The sequence below is a fragment of the Ambystoma mexicanum genome, chromosome 6p (assembly GCF_040938575.1).
Source record: "Ambystoma mexicanum isolate Mex_15411 chromosome 6p, UKY_AmexF1_1, whole genome shotgun sequence".
Lineage (NCBI taxonomy): Eukaryota > Metazoa > Chordata > Amphibia > Caudata > Ambystomatidae > Ambystoma > Ambystoma mexicanum.
The window spans coordinates 50754151-50776210 of record NC_090935.1 but is presented as its reverse complement, the minus strand read 5'-3'; the positions used below and the strand labels follow the sequence as shown (position 1 = coordinate 50776210).

Here is a 22060-nt window from a genome sequence, read left to right as displayed (position 1 = left end):
AAGAATTACTGTTCTTAAGGGAAGACGGATACTTTGTTTCCCTCCTAAAACGTCAGAAGAAGAGTCCATAGAAACTTACCAGTAAATAATTTCTCTGTTCGTTGCTCCCTTTTCGAATTAAAAAGACGATGTAATAATCCTTGCCAACCACTAAATAGTGGCCTAGGCAAAGCATGTGATTCTAAGCAAATAGAAACTTCAGAAAGATTACTACTGGTAGGTAATTTGCCATATCATAAATTAGTTTCAAACCTTATAGCAGTTCCTGATTTAATGCACACTGTCCTTGTCAAATTTATATTGAAAATGTATTTGAATGTGAACAATCTTTTACTTTGTCTCCCTTGTGAATGATCTGTACCCTATGGCTGTGTTCACCCTTCCCAAAAACCTAACTATTTCATCATGTCTACCAGTGGGTGTTTGTTTGAACCTTAGTGGAAACCCACTAGGTGGGTCTCTTTAAATCTTATGCCAGGGCATACAAAAAATCCTTCCAACATTTGGAGACAGCTAGCAAGTACTCAGATAAAGTGCTACTGAAGCGATAAAGGTTAGTGATGATACTTTGTAGAGGCTGGGCATATAGAAGTTTAGTAAAAATCAAGGGTTGACCCTTTGGGTCTAATACATTTGGTTTGCTGACTCATTGTGGTGTTTTTCAGGAAGCTGCCTTTCACCCAGAGGTGAGTGCCGATGTGCATCACAGAGCCTTGCGTTATGGCAAAGAGTGTGCCAGCAGCTACTTGGACCTACTGGAGCATGTTCTGGTGGTAAGTACCATCAACCTCGGTCTAAGACTGGCGTATGTAACCTTGTTATGGCATATTATGCTCCATTGCCCTGCTGCTCCCAATGCAATCCCTCCAAGCTGCTGCCCCTTTGTTCTATCACTGCTACTAAAGGATCTGCTCTGCCTTTGCAGCACAGGGCAGAACCTAATGTTTTTGCTTATGACCCAAGTGATAAATCGATAGTGCTTACTTCCCACTCCTGTTCATTACAGTGTCCTAAGTTCATTTGGCGACTGGTCTGTCCCTCATGCCTACGTTCTGTTTCTGGTATCCATCGCTAACACCTGTATCCTAGCACTATAATATCTGCTCCCTGTGTGCAGCAATCCCTGTGAATGGAACACCACATGTGCATCCCAAATTTGTGTGCAACCCCGATCAATGCAAGACAGCACATGCCTGTAATTTCTGTGAACCGTTCCCTCAGTTGTTGCAGAACATTAGTTACCTCTATTCTATGTTTACCTTATAGTCCTGTTTGCAGCGGCTTCTGTCACTACAGGACTGTGCGATTCGGTGCTGGGAGCAGAAGCCCTGCCACTTCATTCTACTTGGTGCAGGACTTTTGTTTTATTAGCGGCCCCTGTTATTGTAGAGTAGTGTGGGCCTTACACTGTATCAGTTAGTCCTTCTCATACTCACAGCAGGTGCACTGCCTGCTTTAATCCTGTTGATCAGTTGTGTATGCCAGATGCAGTATAGATTTTTGCCATTGCATCTAGCCGGTGACTCCTAGCCTTTCAGTCTCACTGTACCTTTCTGTTCTCTTCTGCCTCCCTTATTTATTATTTCTTTCTTTCTTTTCTTCCCTCCCCTGTAAGCCGGTGAGTAGCTCTGAGGTTGTGAATTATTGCACGTTACTTCCATTCCTCAGTCGCATGAGGCTTTGGTGCACAGTCGACTTGTGTGAGACGTGTAGATGAAATTACATAGTCACAGCTAGTGTACACATTTCCACTAGTGTGAGAGTGTCACTCTTTAGTGCACTGTGCCAATGCATGCTTTGGTGCCTGAGGGTTGCATAAGAAGGTGCACATATGTGCTCTGGCATATGTGTGGCCTTTTTATCCTTTAGGTTTGTGTCCTGTGATTGTTTGATGGGTGTGCTACTGTCTGTTGTGCATGGGTGTATATACGGATTTGCTGTTGTCGTATTGGTCTTGACATTCTTCAGATGTATACATGAGCCTGTGCTATGGTTGGGTGTCCTAGCTGCAGAATCCACAGTGCATAGCTGTGTGTGTCTTTTGCGCCTTACGAAGCAATATATGCAAAATACCTGCAGGCCATCAAGCCCTCCTCTCAAAGACCAGTTCAGATTTTACACAGCTGGAGACTGCGTTTTCAAGGCTGCAAAACTCCCCCCGGCTCTCCCTCCTTCAGTAGCTGTGGCAGAGTTTAAGCTATCCCTCGCAAAGTCTCCAAAATCATGGCTAAAGATAGTAGGCTTCAACCTATAGTTCTGAAATCTAATGTTCTCAGGCATTTTACATTTCCACCTTTGCCACTGCCGACCTCTAGCCTGATTAGTTGGAAGAATTTTCAGTTTCTGTGCTAATTCCCCTTAACCTTAGAGACCTTACAGCTCCTTTGGTAGAATCTGGGATTGTTTAGTGTTTTCACCTCCTGAGTGAATAGTACTTTTTGCCACTCACTCATGTGTTTTTTCTCTGACTTGGATTTTTTACTGTTTTATGGAGTCTGGTAAACTCAATATGTTTCTGTTTTTTGTATAGTGACGCACACAGTACCCTCTGTGCGGTGCCACTGAGAAGTCCATTACACTTGTCTTAATGTTTAAATACCTTTTCTTGGGTGAACTACAGAGACAAAGAATAGTGAGAGCGTTGATCTTACTTTTCCTTTGTGGGTCCAGCACATACCAGCCTATGTGGAGTGCTGAGGGGACAGAGGGTTACTCCATATCCCACTTGTCATGTAACTTTTTGTTTAACTAACTTGACTGGCTGGTGGCAGTGGTTACTTTTACTACCTTTTGTGCAAGGTACTAGCAGGCTGAATTCTCAGCTGCAGTACTGCACTTGTTGGTTAGTTCCTTCTGGGCTTTTACTCTGTTTAAACAAGGTTTCAATCCTTTGTTTTGCATTTGGCGGGCCTCCGCCCTGAAACCTGCCCAGGGTCCAGTGTGTCTGGGAAGGCAGGAAGTGAGGGAGGAGCCCGAAACCTTGTTGTTTATTGTACCTTGTTGGTATACTGTAAATCGCTTTGGATGAAAGCGCTATATAAACCTAATAAACATAAACTTCACGCCTGACCGGAACCAGTTCCAACTGGGTGGGTGGCTGTCCTAGAGGATGCCCCCTCCTGTGTTGTTGACAGCTGTAGAGCTGTGAATGAATGGGACATCACATTAAAGGCGAGGCCTTTGGGACTGCAGGCAGTTGACCACTGGAACATCATATCCGACGAAGAGCAGAGACGTCAGCACCACCATCCAGGAGCACCAAAGTGCCGGTGAAGCCTTGCAGGTAATAGCCGTGCAGGACAGCGTCCTCCCTTGTGATGGTGGGACCAACTAGCCTTGGGGCCTGCTTCATTTTTGCTCATCCCCTGACTTGCTGTGACTTTCCTAGGCTGCAGAATCCCAATGCCCGGGGACCCCTGACCATTATAGAGTTCATTGTCTTCCCGAGATCGAATCTAGCTAAAACTTTGTGGGCACCTTCAAGGACCTCCAGAAGCAGGACATCTTCGTCCAGCTTCCTCTCATCCGAGTCCAGAACTGGGGAAACTCCAACAGGAGCTATTTGTTTCTCTTTGACGCTGAGAAAAAGGCAGCAAAACCACAAAGAGCGCTGAATTGCATGGAATCCATTGGTGCTGAGTCCCTCTCCAGATGGCTGCCGCAAAAGCCTGCCAGACGTCCTCGCTTTTGTCACCAGGAACAAGGGTCTGCATCAGAAAGGCATCCAGCTGGATCCTCTGTTTCAATTCTAAGGTACTGTGGGGCTTCGGCTACAATTACCTTCTGCCTTCTTTGTAGTGCTCCCTGGCTTTGGAAGTACTATTCTAACCCCTTTTAAGTTGACCTCAACTCAACTGTGCAGTCCTTCCAGCCTGTGCTCCATCAAGTGGGCTCCCCTTGAGCTCAGGTGATTTTTCACAAAACTCCTGACAGTTTGATCACATATTTCTAATTAAAGCTGCATCAGAACTGGATCTGTCCCATTGACTCTGGCTGTCGTTTTCTAAAGGCTCCTCTTCTGAACCCTATTGGCTTTGGCAGTGCTTGTTCCCTTACGGGTTTTAATTGTTGACCCTATTGCCCGGATAAAGGACTACCTACATCCCTCTCGGAGAAACAAACTATTGAAACAGTTGAAAGTGTTTTCTACTTATGTCCCCTCCTCAACACGATTTTGTAATGGTGAACAGAAATAAGTGCTAATACGGACTTTGATTGATGTCACTGTGTGCTGGGACATGTTTAGCATAGAAAAGAATCTCACCTGCATTATTGGTGCTTTTGTAAATGAATTCCATCTTCCATTTAATGTTACTGTTAGTTACTGCATGTTTAAAAGAATGCTTAATGTGCCTTGTGTATATAAATAATGTAATAGAACTCTTAAGTGTGTAACTGTTTACTTGGTGCCTGGTGTTTACTGATATAATTGTGCTACTCTACAGCTCACATTGACCCCCTCCTAAAATAAGCCTAGCTGGTCAGTCACTCTACCAACTTGTGTAGTACAGGCCTATATTAAAAGGTGGGCTGCCTAATACCAAGAGAAGTCTTGTGTAGTCGCACACTAGTTGGACTTTACAATGTCTTAACGAACGTGATGGGATTGCTATTGGTATTTATATAGTGCCACCAGCCACGCCATCTAAGTGTTGTCGTTCAACACAATCGGTGTTCCCCTAGGAGAACAGTTTTGCGCCTCTTTCTGAAGTAGAGAATATTATTAGACTCTGTAAGATTGTGGGGAGTTCATTCCAAGGTTTGATGGCATTCTTGTAAGGGAGAATTTTCATTTCTGTGCTAATTCCCTTCAACCATAGAGACCCCCAGCTCTTTTGCTGGACTTGGAAATTTTTAATTTTAACTCCTGAGTGAGTGGGGCCTTTGTCTCACACTCATATATTTTTCCCTGATTTGGATTTTGTTTTCAGTCTTTTTGAAGTCTGACAAACTCCATAGGCATCTGCTTTTTGGATAGTGACACACAGCACTGTCAGTGCAGTGTCACTGAGAAATCCTTTGGATTTCTCTGTAGGTTTAAATACCTTTCCTTGGGTGAACTAAAGTTCCCAAGAATAGTACGGTGAAATTGATCTTAATCTTTAATCTTTGTAGGGCCAGAACACACCATCTTATGTGGAGTGCTGGGGGTTACTTAGTAGCCCCTTATCCTACTTTCTCACTACTTAAAATGGCTGGTGGCAGTGGGTTACTTTTTCCTACCATTGTGCTTTTCTACCGCAGACTGAACTCTCTGCTGCAGTACAGCACCCATGGGTGTCCATTTGGTCAAAATGGCCCCTGTCTTCTTTTTCTGTCATTTTCTGTTTGTGAGGTCTTTCTTGGCTTTTACTCTGTGCGTTCAGACAGATTGTAGCCCTTTGTGTGTTTTGCCTTTGGCAGGCTTTAGCCCTGAATCCCGCCCCTGGCTCCAGTGTGCCTGGAAGGACAGGAAGTGAGGCAGGGTCCCAAAACTCCCCTGTCCCTTGTCTCTAGATGTGCCTGCACGGAACCAGTCCTTGGGTGCACTACACACAACTCTGACTGCAGTTATAGGAAACCCAACCTTTGGTATAAGCTTGTACTACACAGTTTTGGTAGCGTGTTGAGCAGCCAGGCTTACCTCACGAGGGCTCAATGTGAGCTGTAGGGGAATTACACAGAGATTCACAGTGACAAGTATTCAAATAAACTCTTACACCCAAGGTTTCGTAAATAAACAATTATTAATTTACCAGTCAGTTAGAATAAGCCTTCCTCAGAAGGGAGAAATATAACAGTAACACACAAATTCACTTCAATACTGTACACATTTAGTTTCTAAATCGGTAAAGACCCTTTTGGGATGGCCTACAGACACACCCTACACCTTCAGGTGACTTCAATAGCTAGGGTGCTGGGGACATTAATATCCTACTGTTTGGATTTAGAATACTCTTAGAAGTTGGTAAAAGGAAAAGGTTATTAGAACAAGAGACCACAAATATTAAGCAGGCAAATACTTTTGGATCCCCTAAGAAGAGTCATTCAGTACATCAGGATAAGCCAAAGTCAATGGGCAAAATTTGTATATAAGATGAATCACTTCTGGCAGGTAAGTAGAAAAGTCTTTGCACAATGTTTTGAGTCTTTGAAGGAAAGCAGAATCAAATGTAGAGCCACAAGCTGATTAGACTTTTAAGTAGTAGAAGATGCAAGCAAGTCTACAGTAAGAGGTAAGTTCTTTCAGACTTTACGGTAACTTTGTATTGAAGAAAAAGTGCAGCAGGTGATTTCTGTTCCTGTGCTGCTCTGCAGATCTCACTGTTCCTGGGCCTGAGTCGTGGGGACAAAAGGGAGGAGTTCGGGGGACTCCTGTACTGCAATGGGACAGTCACTGCTCGCAACTGGCAATCTTGAAATCAGTGGCTGTTCACCGTTTCAGCTCCTCGTGTCTACTGCAAATAGCAACACTGTGGTTCCTGGCTGTCGAGATGGGCTTTCCTTGCTTCTGGGGTCCGGCACTCTGTTGAGGGGGCCCAGGCTCGGTCACTCCTGCTTCGTGGGAGTCCGGAGGATCTTCCTGGAGCTCTAGGCCAGCTTAAAAGCAATGCACACAATCTGGTGTTCCTCTCCCTGGCTATACAGTTTCCAGCAGCAAGTCTGTAGAAATTCAACCAGCTCCGAGAAGGATGTGCAGGTGGCTTACTTTGGAGTTGATTGGTCCCACCAACTCAAGGGGAGAAGTCGTCCTTGCAGGGACTACTCTGTCGATACGATTTTGGAGTTTCAGCACAGCAGCAGGACTTCACCAGGCAAACCAACGGTCCAGGAGTTGCAGCAGGTGTCCTTAAAGTTTTTCTTCGGTTCCTTCGTCCAGTGGTCGACTCTGCCTTCCAAGCCAAAAGCCTCGCCTTTTATTCAGTTCTCTCCCATTCATTCCAGCCTAGCTGCCAGTCACCCAGCAGGGTGGCTGTCCTTGCCGGACAGTCAGCCGGCCAATCACCACAGTGTGCATTTGGGTCTCCTATGAGACTAAGCACAGGGAGTTTCGGGCACCTCCCTCACTTCCTGCCTACCCTAGACACCCTAGAGCCAGAGGCGGGCTTCACTCGTGAATCCCGCCAAAGGCAAAGCGAACAATGAGACCAAACCTGGTTTGGCACGCAGAGTAAATCTCAAGAAGGACCTTTCCGCAAAGGAATGGCGAAAAAAGACAGGGCCCATTTTGACAAATATTGCACCCTTGGGTGCTTTACTGCAGCTGCGAACGCAGCCCACGGTAAATGCACATCGCAGTAGTTAAAACAAAACCACTGTCACCAGCCGTTCAGTGAGGAAAGCGGTAACATAAAAATATTACATGAGAAGCTAGACAAAGGGGATACTAGGTAACCCGTCCAGCACCCTATTGTAAGATCCCAGAGAAGGTATTTAAACCTTTGGGAAATCTGACTTCCCTGTGCCACTGCACTGAAGGTGCTGTGTGACACAATGTAAACGATGATGCCTATGGAGTTTCAGACTCCACAACCAAAAGAAACAAGAGTTCACAATCACATTAAAATACATGAGAGAGTGGAAAAAAGGGTCTCACTCTCTCCAGGTTAAAAAAAAATCAAGTCCTCAAAATCCAGCAAAATTGCTGGGGGTCTCTAAGGTGGAGGTAATTGGCACATTTCTGAGAATTCTCCTTAACATCCGACAAAGAAACAGTGAAGAGAAGCCTGCTGCAACCTCCTGGACATTTTTCACCTCGACAGAGAAGCTGTGGACGGAGCAATTTATCACCTTGAGTTAGTGGGACCAACTAACCCCGAGACAAACTCCACTTTGGCGCAAAACCCGACTTACTATGCCTCTCTGTTGCAGCAGAAGTCCAATGCCAGGGGGTAGAGTGTCCAAAACCGAGTGAAACGTCTGCCATGGATCGAATCCAGCTAAAAGCTCCAGAAGCCTCCTAAGGACCTTCCAGAAGTAGGAAATCCCGGTCCAGAGTGCCCTCATCAGAGTCCAGGAACGAGGGAGCAAGGTAAGTCCAACCAGAGATTTGTTTTGCATCCGTGCTGTTTGCGAAGCGCTGAAACGACAAAGTGCCGCTGAATCGAAGAGAGCCTGTAGCTGCCGACGACCTACCAGAGTACTGCCGCAGGAGCCCTCCAGACGGCCTCTCTCTTGTCTCCACGACTGAGACTCAGGAACCAGGGTCTGCTTGGCTGTAGCAAGACGGTATCCAGCTGGATCACTTTTCTTCTAACCAGAGTCCTGTTTGGGCTTGGGGGTACTTAACTTAGGTCGTGCTGTCTCACTTGAGATTTGCACTAGCTTAACTTTCTGAGTTGATTCCCACTTCCCTTTGCACAGGCCTGACAGCTTGTTTGTCTTCAATGATTTCCTTTTGAACAATCTGCCTTTTGTGAAATACCTTTATCCAAGAAGTGCATCAGTACTATAGACTTTGTCCGAATGACTTTGGCTATCCTGGCTCCCTAAAGGCACTCTTCTAAATCTGTTGACTTTGGCATTGCTTGTCCCTCCATAAGTTGTAGCTTGTTGTATACTGGTACTGCTGGGAAAGGCTTAACTAGATTTAATTGGAGGATTCAGTTGTCCTCAAATTTTTTAAGAAATTGTCCTAACCTTTTAATTTTTTTCTTAACCCTTCCCTTCTACAACTGAGTCTACAAAGTATATTGGTATGATATAAATGCAAATACTATCCTTGTAATTGAAGTCACTTCAGGGTGTAGGAGAAACATATTGAGCATATCCAAAGCGTATTCACCAGTTTTGATTCAGAAAAGTATTTCCAAATGTTTCTTGACAGTTACAAACTATTGCCTTTTTAAAGAATGCTTTACTAAAACTGATGTTAAATAACTATTTATAACTGAAACCTTGAGTGCAAGTGTAACTTGTATTGACAGATTTCATTTGTACAGCTCACATTTACCACTCTTGAGATAAGTCTGGCTGCTCAGTCACACTAACAACTTTTGTAGTACAGACCTATACCAAAAGGTGGGTTACTTAATACCAAGCAGATAAGTCTTGTGTAGTCTCACACAGTGCGACTCCCCCAATTCTTATCCAACACCTTTACCTCCTTAAAATAGCATATTTAGTGACAAACATGTTGCAAAATATCAGCCAAATCTGTCCTGCAAGTCGGAAGTTGTTTGCAATTCAAATTAAGGTGGCCCTCACAGCGATTTAAGGCGTCTGCATCTTTCACAGGCTAACCTAGATTTTATACAGGGCGCTAGGAGCGAGGCTACCAGGAGCCAGTACAAAAGCAAGTGGGACTAGGTTTTGCCACTGGGCAGAATCAAAGGAGGGTGATCCATTGACCTGCATGTTGGATGACGTGCTGGCTTTCTCTGCACACCTCGCACACTTGGGGCTGCAGGTGGACACATGTCGCAACCATCTGGCGGCCCTCGGAGCCTACCGGAACTCGGAGGAGGAGGTATTTTAACCCTCTAATCCGGTGGTTAAGACACCTGGCTGGCCTCACCAGGCTTCACCGCCTAATAAGAAGCCACACCCGGTATGGGACCTCAACATGGTCTTGGGCGTTCTGGCACATAAACCATTCGAACCTATGGTGTCCGTGGACATTAGACTAGTCCCCATTAAGACAGTCCTTCTGGTGGGCCTTACGTCTGCACGAAGGGTCAGTAAAATCCAGGCACTGGTGGCTTCAGAGCCTTATACTACTTTTCATAAGGGCATGGTGGTGCTTAGAACTCACCCTGCATTCTTACCTAAAGTGGTCTCCTCTTTTCACCCGATTGAGGAGATAGTGCTACCTACTTTCTTCGCTTTCCAGAGGCACCGCCTATGGCAGGTCATCAGCAAGGCGGCTACATGGGCTACGCCCTCGGCCTTCTGCAAGCAGTACTGCGTGGATGACGGCTCCAAATTGGATGTGGAATTTGGTCAGGCAGAGTTCAGGAACTACTTTTCTTAAGAGGTGCATCTCTCCACCCTTGGGCTACATTCAGTTGTAATCGCCCATACAGTATGGAGGAAAGTGGATGTGACTTCGGAGTAATTAGAAGTTACTCACAGTAGTGACTAACATACTCCCCCTAATAAAACTAGTGTCATTGGTCAATGGTAATATTGTCGACTCTTCAAAGGGGACTGAGGAGTGGCACCAGTGGGCGGCTTCAGGGGAGCGCATCTAAAGTATAATGGGGAAGATGATTTTTCCGGTTAAAAAGGTTTGGACTCCCATCCCTAGCGAGGGACGCCCATGCAGTATGGAGGAAAGCGGACTATGGACTAAGAGTACATTGGTTACTACAGTGAGTAACTTATAATTTTTACAGTGCAGTGAAGACTTAAGCTTCACTACACTGTCTTTTGCTCATCTGTTATGGGGAAACCGGCATGTCCTTCAGGTGTCCGTACTGGGAAACCTGATTTCCCTTAGTCTAGTTACTTTGTTACTACTTGCAGTAACTGGTTTTCTGATGCTTGTTAATCTGCTTTGAATCACATGCTGTGCATATAGTCTGACATATAGTGGTAACCGCAGAGTATTGCATCTTTTCGATGGTCGAAAGTTGACGTCGACATGGGCATGCCTGTAACACTATCCCTAACGTGAGGTGTAGTGTACCCAATATCCTTCACGTGTCGAGGTCCCTCCGATTGTTTTTTCCGCCCAGCTAGCTGGTCGCCTTATGCGCAGCTCCTACTTATTGCAAAATCGTTGTACTTTGGTAGTTATTGATTATTCGTCCCCCTTTGACTATTTCCCTACCGCTGACGAAGACAGCAAAGAATATCCTTCGACGGCTGTTGCTCCGGTCGGCCTTGCTGACCACTTGGCCGTGCCTTCTGCCTGGCCTATACAGTAGAGATAGTGGGGCCTGGGAGTTTCTATTCTTTTCAAGAATGCCTTTCCTTCTCTCCTCTCGTTGCCCTTTCGGTCTTGCCGTCGCTTTCACTCACCTGAGTTATGAACAGGACACTATTTAAATTGTGCCCTTCCTGTAAGGGAAAATACCCCTGGAAAGAAGAGCACCGGCGGTGCAATAAGTGTCTTTCTCTCAATCACGATGAGGAGTTCTGTAAATACTGCCAACTCCTGCGTCCTAAGACGATCAAGGAGCGTTGAGTGAAGCAGTGGCGGCCTACTCCATGTTGCAGGCCGAGTGTAGCTTCCCTGCCGCTACAGCCGCTGAGAGTGATGAGGAGCTAAGCGACGACCATGGCTCTGATTCGGCTGCCATTGGCCTCACATTGGAGCGCTCGCACTCCACGACATCCGTCCCTAGCCTCTCCAGGCACAACGATAGTCCTGCAATGGGGAAAGTACACTCCGGCGACAGACGCACACGTTTCCCATAAGACTAAACACATAACCCCCGGTACCGCCGTGGTAGATCCGTCGAAGCGGACCAAAGCACCAACAGGTATTTTGAGTTTCACGACGAGACACGCCGATTTGTGTGATCGGCAGCCCTCCCAACAACCGCTTAAGCAACATGTGTCCGGGCAGTCTACAAGTAAGAGCGCCAGCACCAAAACCCACAAGACTGTCGAGACGCCTCCTAAGAGCGCACCGACGCTTATAGCTCCGGTTCCGCCAATCTCTAACGCAACTGCCTAAACAGCCTAAACCCCTCCCGATAACTCTGAACATCAGCGAGAGTCTCGCTAACATCGTTTTGGCGGCCAGAAAACAAAAAGACAAGTCTAAAGACAAGTTGAAAGACACGTCTGAATGCCCGGAAAGGCGGGAGGATTATTCAGAAAGCCCCCAGTCCTTATAGAAGACCCTCCTTGATAAATCTCGGCATTATAGTCTAGGGAATCCCGAGGAGTCCTTTCTCCCTCTAGACCCATCTGGCTCTTCTCCGTGGACCAGATAAAGATGTGAAGGGTGTATGGACAGGTTGGCTAGATTTGTGGACTACTCTGAGAAGTTCACCCCTAAGAGGCCTAAGGAGGATGACCTTTTATACTGCAATGACCACATTTCAGAGGACATCCTGCCCTCTTCATAAAGAGGTTTTTGACCTTGCAGATCAAGAAGAGCCCCTTGATCCTTACATGCAGGAGTAATTAAAGGAGAAGCCTCCTGCCAGCCAGACTATCCCTTTACTCAATTCTATCAAAAGGCGCATCACCCCTTCCTTGTTAACACCCTCTCAGACTAGGGCTGTAAACCCTTGAGTGGAAAAATGTTCGCCCCCACCCTCTCTATATTAGGTGTCATGCCATCACAGATTCTCTTGTAGTTAAGACTACAAGAAAAAGGGCAGGGGTCCCCTTGACCACGGGCGAGGCTCCGCCGGACAAAGAATGTAAAAACATGTATGCTCTTGGGAAAAGAGTCACTACTGCGGCAGCATATTCTACCCGCATAGCCAACAAAACCACGCTGTTAGCCAGCTATGCGGACGTCCAATGGACCTGCTGCAGGAGGGCCTGTAAGAGGTCCCTGAACCAGTGTGTTCTCTTTTGCTTTCAATTGGTTCAGAGGGTAAGCAGGTAAACCACAACATTCTCAAGAACGCTTTGGATGCTGCTGAGACGGCAGGGAGAACCTTGGCCCAGGGTACCCTTTTAAAACGCCACGCTTGGTTGAAGAACTCTGGTTTCAAACCAGAGACACTTGCATCGTCGTTCAACAAACCTGTGGAAGACTCAGACTTATTTGGCAAGGCCATTGATGAGGCTCTAGAAACGGCCAAAAGGGAACTTGAGACCTTAAAGACTTTGAATCAGATCACTCAAAGATCCTTTCAACAGAGAGGGGGGAAGTTCTCGCCGCTCCTTTCGTGGACAGTCCTACTCCCGTTCCCCACACAACCTGTATGGCTCAGGCAACAATTGGTCCTCGGGACAGGGCTCTGCCTCCACAAACCCTTATCCACCCAGAGGACAATGCTGTGGGAACGGGTCGCAACACCACCCCCAGAGACTCCCTGGCCTCCGGTCAGAAATGACTCTCGTCTGGCTCCCCTCCCAACCCTCCCCGTTGGGGGATGTATACCATCATTCCTGCATGCATGGGAGGGGATAACCACAGACCAGTGGGTGCTCAAGACCATCACCCATGATTATTGCATAGAGTTCAGCCGACCACCTCGATACAGACCTCCAAGATCCAGGTGCCTAACACCGGAAGACCTGAAGATCCTGCTGCAAGAGGTTTAGATCCTGTAGGAAAAGGGCGCGATCGAAGTCATCCCCGTTTTACAGGTAAACAAGGGTATTTATATTTAGTCAGTGTACTTCCTTGTACCCAAAAAGGATCTCACTATGCGCCCTGTGCTAGACTTGTGCTCAGCGAACAAATTTGTCAAACCAAAAATGTTTTGAATGGTAACATTACAAGAGGTAATTGCTCTACTAGCATAGGGGTATTACATGGCAACATTGGACATGAAAGATACATACTTTCACATTTCAATGTTGCTGGCACACAGGAAATACCTAGGGTTCATGATAAAGGACAAACACTATCAGTTCAAGGTCCTTCCCTTCGGCATTGCCTCAGTCCCAAGGGTCTTTACACAGGTACTAGCAGTTGCAGCAGCACACCTGTGCAGGCAATCCATTCCAGTATATCCTTACCTCGACGACTGGCTCATAACATGGGACTCCTACGGAACATGCCTGACGAACACTCAGAAGACGATAGACCTCTTATTCATCCTGGGATTCTCCTTAAACGCAAAGAAATCCAGCCTAGACCCCTGTCAAGTCCAGCAGTTTCTGGGGGCTCCAATTCGGACAGAAGACTGCCTCGTCTTCCCCTCCAACGAGAGGGTTCAAAAAATGCTGTTTCAGATCCCTTAGTATGTAGCCAGTCGAGAGGTGACGGTACGCAAGGCAATGCCACTGTTGGGGATGATGGCATCATTAATTTACTTGGTTCCTCACGTACATTTGCGCATACGCCCCATGCAAGAGTGGCTCAACAGACAATGGTGTCAGGCCAGCGGACAATGGGACGAGCTAGTGGTTGTCTCAGCAGCCCTTGTTCTCTCTCTGCAGTGGTGGTCGAGGGAAAACCTCTTGAAGGGGAATACCTTCACCACCCCTGCAGTAGAAGCCACTCTCATGACGGACGCATCTCTCACGGGGTGGGGAGGGCTCGCCTCCTTCAACAGAAAGCGTTTGGTCCCCAGCAGAGGGCATCCAACCACATAAACCTGTTGGAGCGGTTAGCACGGAAAGACAGTACTGATCCTCCCAGACAGCATCACAGCAATGTACAACCTGAACAAGCAAGGGGGCACTCACTTTCCAGGGCTGTCCAAACTGTCCCAGAACATTTGGAAATGAACTCTCAAACACGTTTGTATTGTCTCAACACGTTCCAGGGGAACTCGATCTTATGGCACACGTGATCAGAAGAGACTTGCCGTTGCCCTTCGAGTACGAATGGCAACTACACGAAGACATAGTCTCCAACGTTTTCGCAGACTGGGGCTTCCCAGAGATCGACTTGTTCACAACTCTGGAGATCTCACAATGCCCAGATTACGCCTCCAGGTACCCTCAAAACCGGTCCAAGGGGAACGGTCTCTGGATAACACGGTCAAGGAAAGTTGTTTACGCTTTTCTAACAACTCCCCTAATCAACAAGATTGTGCACAAGATGCACCAGGAACCAGTCACCATGATATTGGTGGCCCCGATGTCGGCACGCCAACCCTGGTTCTCCCATCTGATGTAGATGTCTCGCTCTCGTCCAATGAAACTGCCTTGCCCATACAACATGCTATCTCAGGACAGGGGGGGAAACACTTCATCCATGCCTGCAGACACTCAAATTAGCGGCCTGGCTCCTGAGGTCATAGAGTTCAGGTATCTCCAACTTCCTCAGAGATGAATGGATATACTTAGGGAAGCAAGAAAACTTAGCACCAGACATTGCTACTCCAATAAGTGGAAACGCTTCGTCATCTGGTGCAATTCCCAGAGCATCAATCCTATTGACTGCTCTTACTCACGGACTCACTAGACTCGGGTCTGATTTTTAATTCGCTGAAGTTTCACTTAGCTGCACTCTCAGCCTACACCACATCCCAACAGAAGGTGTTGTATTAGCCAAACTTAGGAGGGTGCGGGGGTCTCCTTTTCAGCCTATACACAAAGCAAGTCACAAAGCAAGTCACAAAGCTCTTACTTAACAAGACGGCCTTCCTATTGGCAGTCACTTCAATAAGGAGTCTGTGAACTGCAGGCCCTTTCAATTCACAGAGGATAAGGTGGTTCTGCGCACTCCCCCCTCGGTTTGCGCCCACATTTATTTCTAAGTTCCATGTGAACCAGTCAATAGAGCTACCAACTTCCTTCGAGAACCCCACTAGCGTGGCGGAAAGAAGCCTGCACACAATGGATGTGCGCAGGGCATTCATGTACTACCTGGAAAGAACTAAACCACTTAGGAAGACTAACCAGTTCTTCGTTTCAGTGGCACCTGTTAGAGAAGGGGATCATGTCTCCAAGTCAGCCATCTCAAGGTGGATTGTCAATTGCATCACACTCTGCTACACTCTTGCCAAGAGAGATCTGCCCTTCAAGCCTAGAGCAGACTCTACTCTGGGCACAGGGGCTTCCATACCATTCGTTGCAAATGTTCCTCTCGAGTCCATTTGCAAAGCGGCACCCTGGAGTTCTGTGCACACATTTACAAAACACTATTGCCTAGATACTCGCTCTAGGTCTGATCCTCGGGTGGGACAAGCAGTACGAAGACATCTGTTCACTACTGTTCCTTCTCACATCCCACCCCCAAATACGGTACTGCTCGCTAGTCTATGCACAGCATGTGATTCTAAGCAGATTAACAAACATCAGAAGACGTGCATTACTTACCGTAATAGCATTTCCGATGATTGTATCTGCTTAGAGTCACATGTACCCACCCTTCCTCCCCGCTCGGATGGAAGGAACATAGACATCTTACTACTTCTCTCTTTTCTGTACTCACTCACGATAGTCCTAAGGCTCCCTCAGAGCAGAAAAAATACAATAGGAGGGACCTTGACGCGCGTAGTATTTTGGGTAAACTACACATGTTAGGGATGGTGTTACAGGCACGCCCATGTCGATGTCCCCTTTCGATCCTCGAAAGACGAGATGCAATACTCTGCGGTTACCACTAGATATCGGACTGTAAGCACAGCATTTGAATCTAAGCAGATGTAATCGGAAATGCTATTACGGTTAAGTAATGCATGTCATCACTTGTGGTAACTTTTATCATTGTACAATGCATTTTACAATGCAGTACAATGGGGTACACTTGGTTTTTGATTACTCCAGGTGTGCTAAATGGACAAGCTGGTGGCAGCAGTGTCCTTTTGCCATTTGTTGGTCCTTTTGCCATTTGTTGGTGCTTTTTTTTTTTTACCTGAACGCGTTTAGCTACGAACTGTGACTAGTGACCAAACATGGCCATACCACAAAGTTTTTCGCTTGTCCTTTGGCCATCTTGTTTTTTAGCCTTCTTCCTGGCCTGTGAGGCTGGGAAAATCCTTAAATGGACTTCCAGTGCCCGAGAAAGCAGAGGCGTTTGGCAAGCTACTGGAGGGCTATGTGTGTATGCTGGCAGGATGTGGGCTGGGACTGTCTAGTCCCAATCCACAAACTTGTTTCAGTGTGTGTGTTGAGCACGAGTATTCCCTCCAGTAGTTTTGATTGGACCACTGATGGGGTGTGTCTGGGGCTAGTTCTGCTATTGGCTAGTGGGAGTTTCGGCTCTTAACTGGCTTTTAGGATAAGAGGATCCCTGCACCCACTCTTCAGAGATCCTGGAGTAACCTGAAGGAGCCAAGACTCCTGTCTAGCTGTGCGACCTGTGAAGAGACCAGAGACCCGGCTGAAGGAGGCCTTTCAACCAACTTCTGCTGCTTTCCTGGAGGAGCACTGTCTTGCTATTGATCTTCAGCAGTCCTGTGAGGGAGCTGCAACCCGTGGCGTGGAGGGAACATCCATTCCTGACGTCTGCTCGGTACCATGCGAAGAATAGCCGTCTGAAGTGTCCTGGGACTGCCCTGTGGCTGACCAGCTCTGAGTTTGGGCTACCGTGCTCCCAACGTCGCCGTTCCGCGCTTAGACATGGAACTTGGGGGATCCTGAGCTTGTCCTTCAAGTTACCTCAGCGATATTTTGGAGACCTAGCATTAAAAGGACCCGAGATAGGAGGGAAAGTCTGACTGTGACAAGTGATTCCCTTTGCATTGCCGAGCTCCAGTGACCACCGTCCGAAATTGCTTACCTGAGTCCAGTCCTGAGAGTGCTCCTGCAACGTGTTTTTCGGCATTCTTCATCCGAGAGTCCTTGCACCAGCTAAAGACACCGACCGGAGATCTGCTTGAACCTGCAACCCATGTGAATCAAGGAATGAGGCAGACAGCGGGAAAAGTAACCTCAGACCTTCTTCCATTGATCTGCCAAGTCCTGGGAATAATTGGAGTACGGGGGGGGGGGGGGAGTAAGTCCCTAACTTTCCCTAAACTCTTTAAAAGTTTTCCCAACTTGTATACTACTTTTTCTATACTTTGGCATTGCTTCCTCGCGCAAGTCTCCAGAAAGTTGGGGACACTTCTATTAGTTAGAATAAACTGTCCTCTAACTCTTGTAATCATTCACTGGACACCAGAGACCCTACCTTCATTTTTTCCAGCATTACAAACTTTGTCTGATTTGTTTGGGCATAAGGCCCCAGACACTTTAGGGAAGGATTTTTGAAGATAGTTTATGCACCACAGGTCCAGAGGGAATTAACCCTATCTGTACTTTCTTTTACAGCTGTTTAATCTGTATTATGCCCTACTCTAGAGACTGTATACATGTAATCTAAGTATTGTGATACTTCTACCTCTTAGTCATTTTTCATCGTGATATTTGGCCATAAATAAATAACTTTATTTTTATACCTACTGTTTAAGTGTAATATGTTATTCCCATTGTGTGTACTCATTGTGGACCCTTTATAAGCTCACCACCTCTTGATTTAGCCTAGACCCTCGTCACTGCTACCTTGAACTGGTTTGGCTACAGCTCCCAAAGTTGTCCCTGTCACAATACTAGGTACTATGTTGACCACCTATTTTTCTGTCCTCCATGCCAGAGTATAGAAAATCAGTCTTAACAACGCTCTTATGTATGTTAACTCTGCTTTACATCAAGCGCCTAATCTCCTTAGTCTACGCCTTACTGCTCAGCTTTGTTACCAAGGTAGTTTGTTTAGACTTAAAGGTTTGCAGGGTCACTGTTTGGTTTCACAGAGCCCCTGCTTTAGCACTGGTTCTGAAAAACCTAACCATGGGTGAGCAGCTGTGTGGCACAGTGTTAAGCTTCTAAATGTAAAGCTTTGTTTAAAAAAATATATATATATTTTGGTACCTCACATCGATGCCCTACGTCTAGACGTGTGTGCTGCAGCGGCCTTGCAGATTCTGATACATTGTTTGCTGTGGTTGGGCCCACAGATGACAGATTCATTTTGTCTGTCTGTAAAAATGATCTTCAAGGCTGGCATTTTATAGCTACATATGAGCTTTCATAATGCGGCAGCTCTTTTCTTGTGCATGAATTACAGTATGACTGTGGATTCTGCAGGTGAACATGTCTGTGTTTTGTGTCAGCAGTTGAAAGTGAGTTGATGGATTGATTCAGCAAGCATGTGTAAAGTGCCCTCATGAACATGTAATTTTGTGGATCCTTAAGGTATAATTTGATATTTGCGAATGGCACTGATGGGTGGCGCGTGTGTGCATCTATGGCACTGCTTTTTGTCATGCCAATGTGTAGGCTATTACATGGAGTCGACAGACTGCACCCTCTAATAAACACAGGCTCATTATTGTGTTTTAACTTGCAGTGCTTCTGTATGAGTGCTTGTTTATGTGCTTATGTATATGTCGGTGGCTGTGTCTGTGCATGCCACTTTGTTTCCGTACATGAGTGCAGCAGAATGAGGTGCACCTCTGCAGGTTTTTGGGTGATAACGGAAGCCTCTCTGTGTGCTTCACTGCTTTTCTTCTCTTGTTTTGCTGCTGGGATGGTGTGCTGTGTGCAGTGTCCGAGTAAGTTCCTCACACTGGCTATTTTTACATTATTTTCCTTTCTGATTATGTTTACACTAATACTACAGTGAACAAATTGCCTTAATGTTCTGAATACCTACTGCTCGATTTCACTCGCAGACCTCGCTTTTGACTGGAGCTTTTGGGGACACCGTCTCTTTCTACTGTATATTGGGGTACACTGAGGAATGCTATTCTGTGAAGTTCTTGTGTGCAGCAACATCTATTGCCTAGAAGTCTATGGCAGACCCCCTGATGCTCATGTAAGGCGGGATGGGAATGGGAGAACTTTGAGCCCCATCTCTCGTCTTCCTTCTTTCCAGCTCAGCTCCTCTATATTACTCAAACTATCCTCTAATATCAAGGGCTTGGTTTGTCTTCGCTCACCCTGATGAACACCCTCTGAAAGGTTTTCTGCCCACTTTCTTCACTGTTTCTTGTTTCGGATGATACCTTCCTACCGTGTCATTGACTGTTTCAGAGAGCAGTCTTTATCAGTTCATGTTTGAAGCATGGTAGAAGAGGTGTGTGTGTATTTTACTGGGTGGCATTGGGCTTTGCATGCCCTGTGTGCATTACACTGGCAAATTTGCAGTGCCTCCCTGAATTTCCCAGCTGTTTCACACCAATGCCTTAAATGATCCTACGGTTTGCCTTTGTGGTGCTTTACTCAATCTGAATTCTAATGCCTACATGGTCCCACCTTGAATGCCTTCCTTTAGAAGTACTTCATTAAGGCTCTTGTGTTTGCCGACCCATTCCTGGGGAAATCAGTTTTTTACAGCAATACTTGCCATGCTCAACTGCATTGTATTCTGTTAGCATGATTCTACAGCCATACAAAAGCCTCGCCAGAGTGCAAAACCAGCAGCTCTCATGTATAGCACCACAGCTTCTACCTCACTGTTACTTCTACAATCTTGCAGATCCTGCAGAAGCCCAGTCCTGAGCTCAAGCAGCAGCTTTCCAGCTACTCCAAGCGGGTAGCCGGTTCAGTCACGGAACTCATCCAGGCTGCGGAGGCCATGAAAGGTAGGTCAGACTAAGGAATGATGGTCCTTGAAGAGCATGGGCTCCTACTTGTGTATTGTACATGTATTGGTTCTGCATTGCTATTTATAGAGATTAAATCTGAGTCTTAAGGATCTTAGTGGCTAATTATGTAAAAAAATACTTTTCAAATAGAAATCCTTTTTAGTTTCTCCTTTTACTAACTTTTGTATACCATAAACCTTTTTAATGGCTGTTTGGTATCCTGACTTCTACTGATAGACTCCATTTGCTGTGCTGTACTTGGTAGTCCATATGGCTACTCTTAGGGTAGCATCCCATTTTGGGATTTTCTGCTGACCTTTTTAGGGTTCTCTAACCTTTTGCCTTGTCCTTTTCTATTATTTTGCATCTTTTGCTGGTTTTTGTGATCAGATGGACTTCTGAATTTCCTCTGCACACCTTTTTCGTCCCAATATGTTCCTTTGGTTGCCCACATGGTCCTAGGAACAGAAGTGTTTTAAGCACCCCGTTTTGGTGTGTAAGGTTGAATTTGCATCTTGTGTGCAACTCTCCCCACTTAGTGAGTCCCCCCCCTGCCCCCCCCAACATTTTCTGCTCGACTTTTGGATTTTTGTCTAACCCTCCTGAGTGAGTGGAACCTTTTTCCTCACTCATTCTTTTCTGAGGCTCTGAGAACCATTTTTGGTTTCTCTGGGTGCAGTCTGCTTTCCTCCATCTCTTTGTGGCATCTGTATTTTACTATTGCAGCAAACTGCACATTCTGTGCAGTGTTGCTGGGAGCTTCTTGAGCTTCCTTGTTTATTTTTTTATTTTATTCCTATACCAACCTAGTGTTACCAGGATAGGGGGGGATACTTTTGATCCTACCTTTGCTTTTCTTTTGGGAGACCAGCCCACCCCCCCCTATATGCAGGGCTGAGGGGATACATGGTGTTCCTTTTCTCACTTCTCTTGTAACTTTCTAGTTACAGTGGGACGTCTTTTTAAATTTTCACCCTACTTTTTTGTGAATTTTACACGCAGGCTGCTGTCGCCACTGCGGTAAAGGACATGTGGTTCACAATTGACCTAACATGGTGCCCGTCGTCTTTGTTTGCCAACTCATGATGGGCTGACTGTTCGTGGGCCTTCCTCTGCTAACCTGCAGGCTTGGGGGGGATACAGGAGTCCTTTGTCTTTGACGGGCTCCCATTGCGAAGCCCGTCGGAGGCATCAGGGTGTCTGGAAGGACAGGATGCTGGGAGGACACTAAAACTCAAGTCTTTGTCCTCCAGTATGTCTGCTTAGATGCAGTTCTGACTGGGAGCCTGGCTGTCCCCTTGGGTCAGCCACTACCTTCTGTTTGAAAGTTGCATGCATGCTGATTGGCTGGGTTCCTGTATAAAAGGCGAGGGTCTTGATGTTGAAGCCAGAGTCGGCCACTGGAAGACCCATTCAGAAGAAAAAGTAAGTCTGAAGCTACCATCAGCGACAGCCAAAGCCGACTGACCGCTGCTGCTCCAGCCCTCTCTTCTGTGTCACATGGAAGACGCAGACTGGCCAACTCCCTCCCAAACAGTCCCGAGACAAGCTACAGTTTGAGCCATCCCACGATGGACTGTGACCCTCCAGGCCCAGGACTGTAATACCCGAATAACCTTGGACCTCTGGCACTGCTGTGGTGTATCTTCTCGTCAAGCGCGGTTCTAGCTGAAAACTTGTGGGCATCTGTCTGGGCCTACAGAGTTCATCCTTGTTAGGGAGATTTATCATTTTTATGCTTGATCCCCTCTCCTAGTGAGACCCCCGCAGCACTTTTGCTGGACTTCTGGACCTTTCTCTTTCTAGCCTGAATGAGGCGAACCTTTTTCCCCCCACTCGTTCATTCTTATTTGCTCTGACATTTGGAATGCTGTTCTGTGTTTTATCTTTACTATGGAGTCTGCTTTCCTCTGTCTCTTTAAAGGCATCTGTGGTAATGTTTGCAGCACACAGCACCCTATGTGCATTGTTGCTGG

General features: G+C 46.5%; 1 protein-coding gene across 2 annotated transcripts in view; it reads left to right on the top strand.

Moving 5' to 3' along the window:
• Positions 1–22060, top strand: part of TLN1 (talin 1) — a 1223782-nt gene that overhangs the window by 1084786 nt on the left and 116936 nt on the right. For both annotated transcript variants that reach the window (XM_069626724.1, XM_069626725.1), the window contains 2 exons: positions 666–773; positions 19976–20081. In XM_069626724.1, the coding sequence (XP_069482825.1) occupies positions 666–773; positions 19976–20081 (214 nt within the window). The remainder of the gene's footprint in view (positions 1–665; positions 774–19975; positions 20082–22060) is intronic.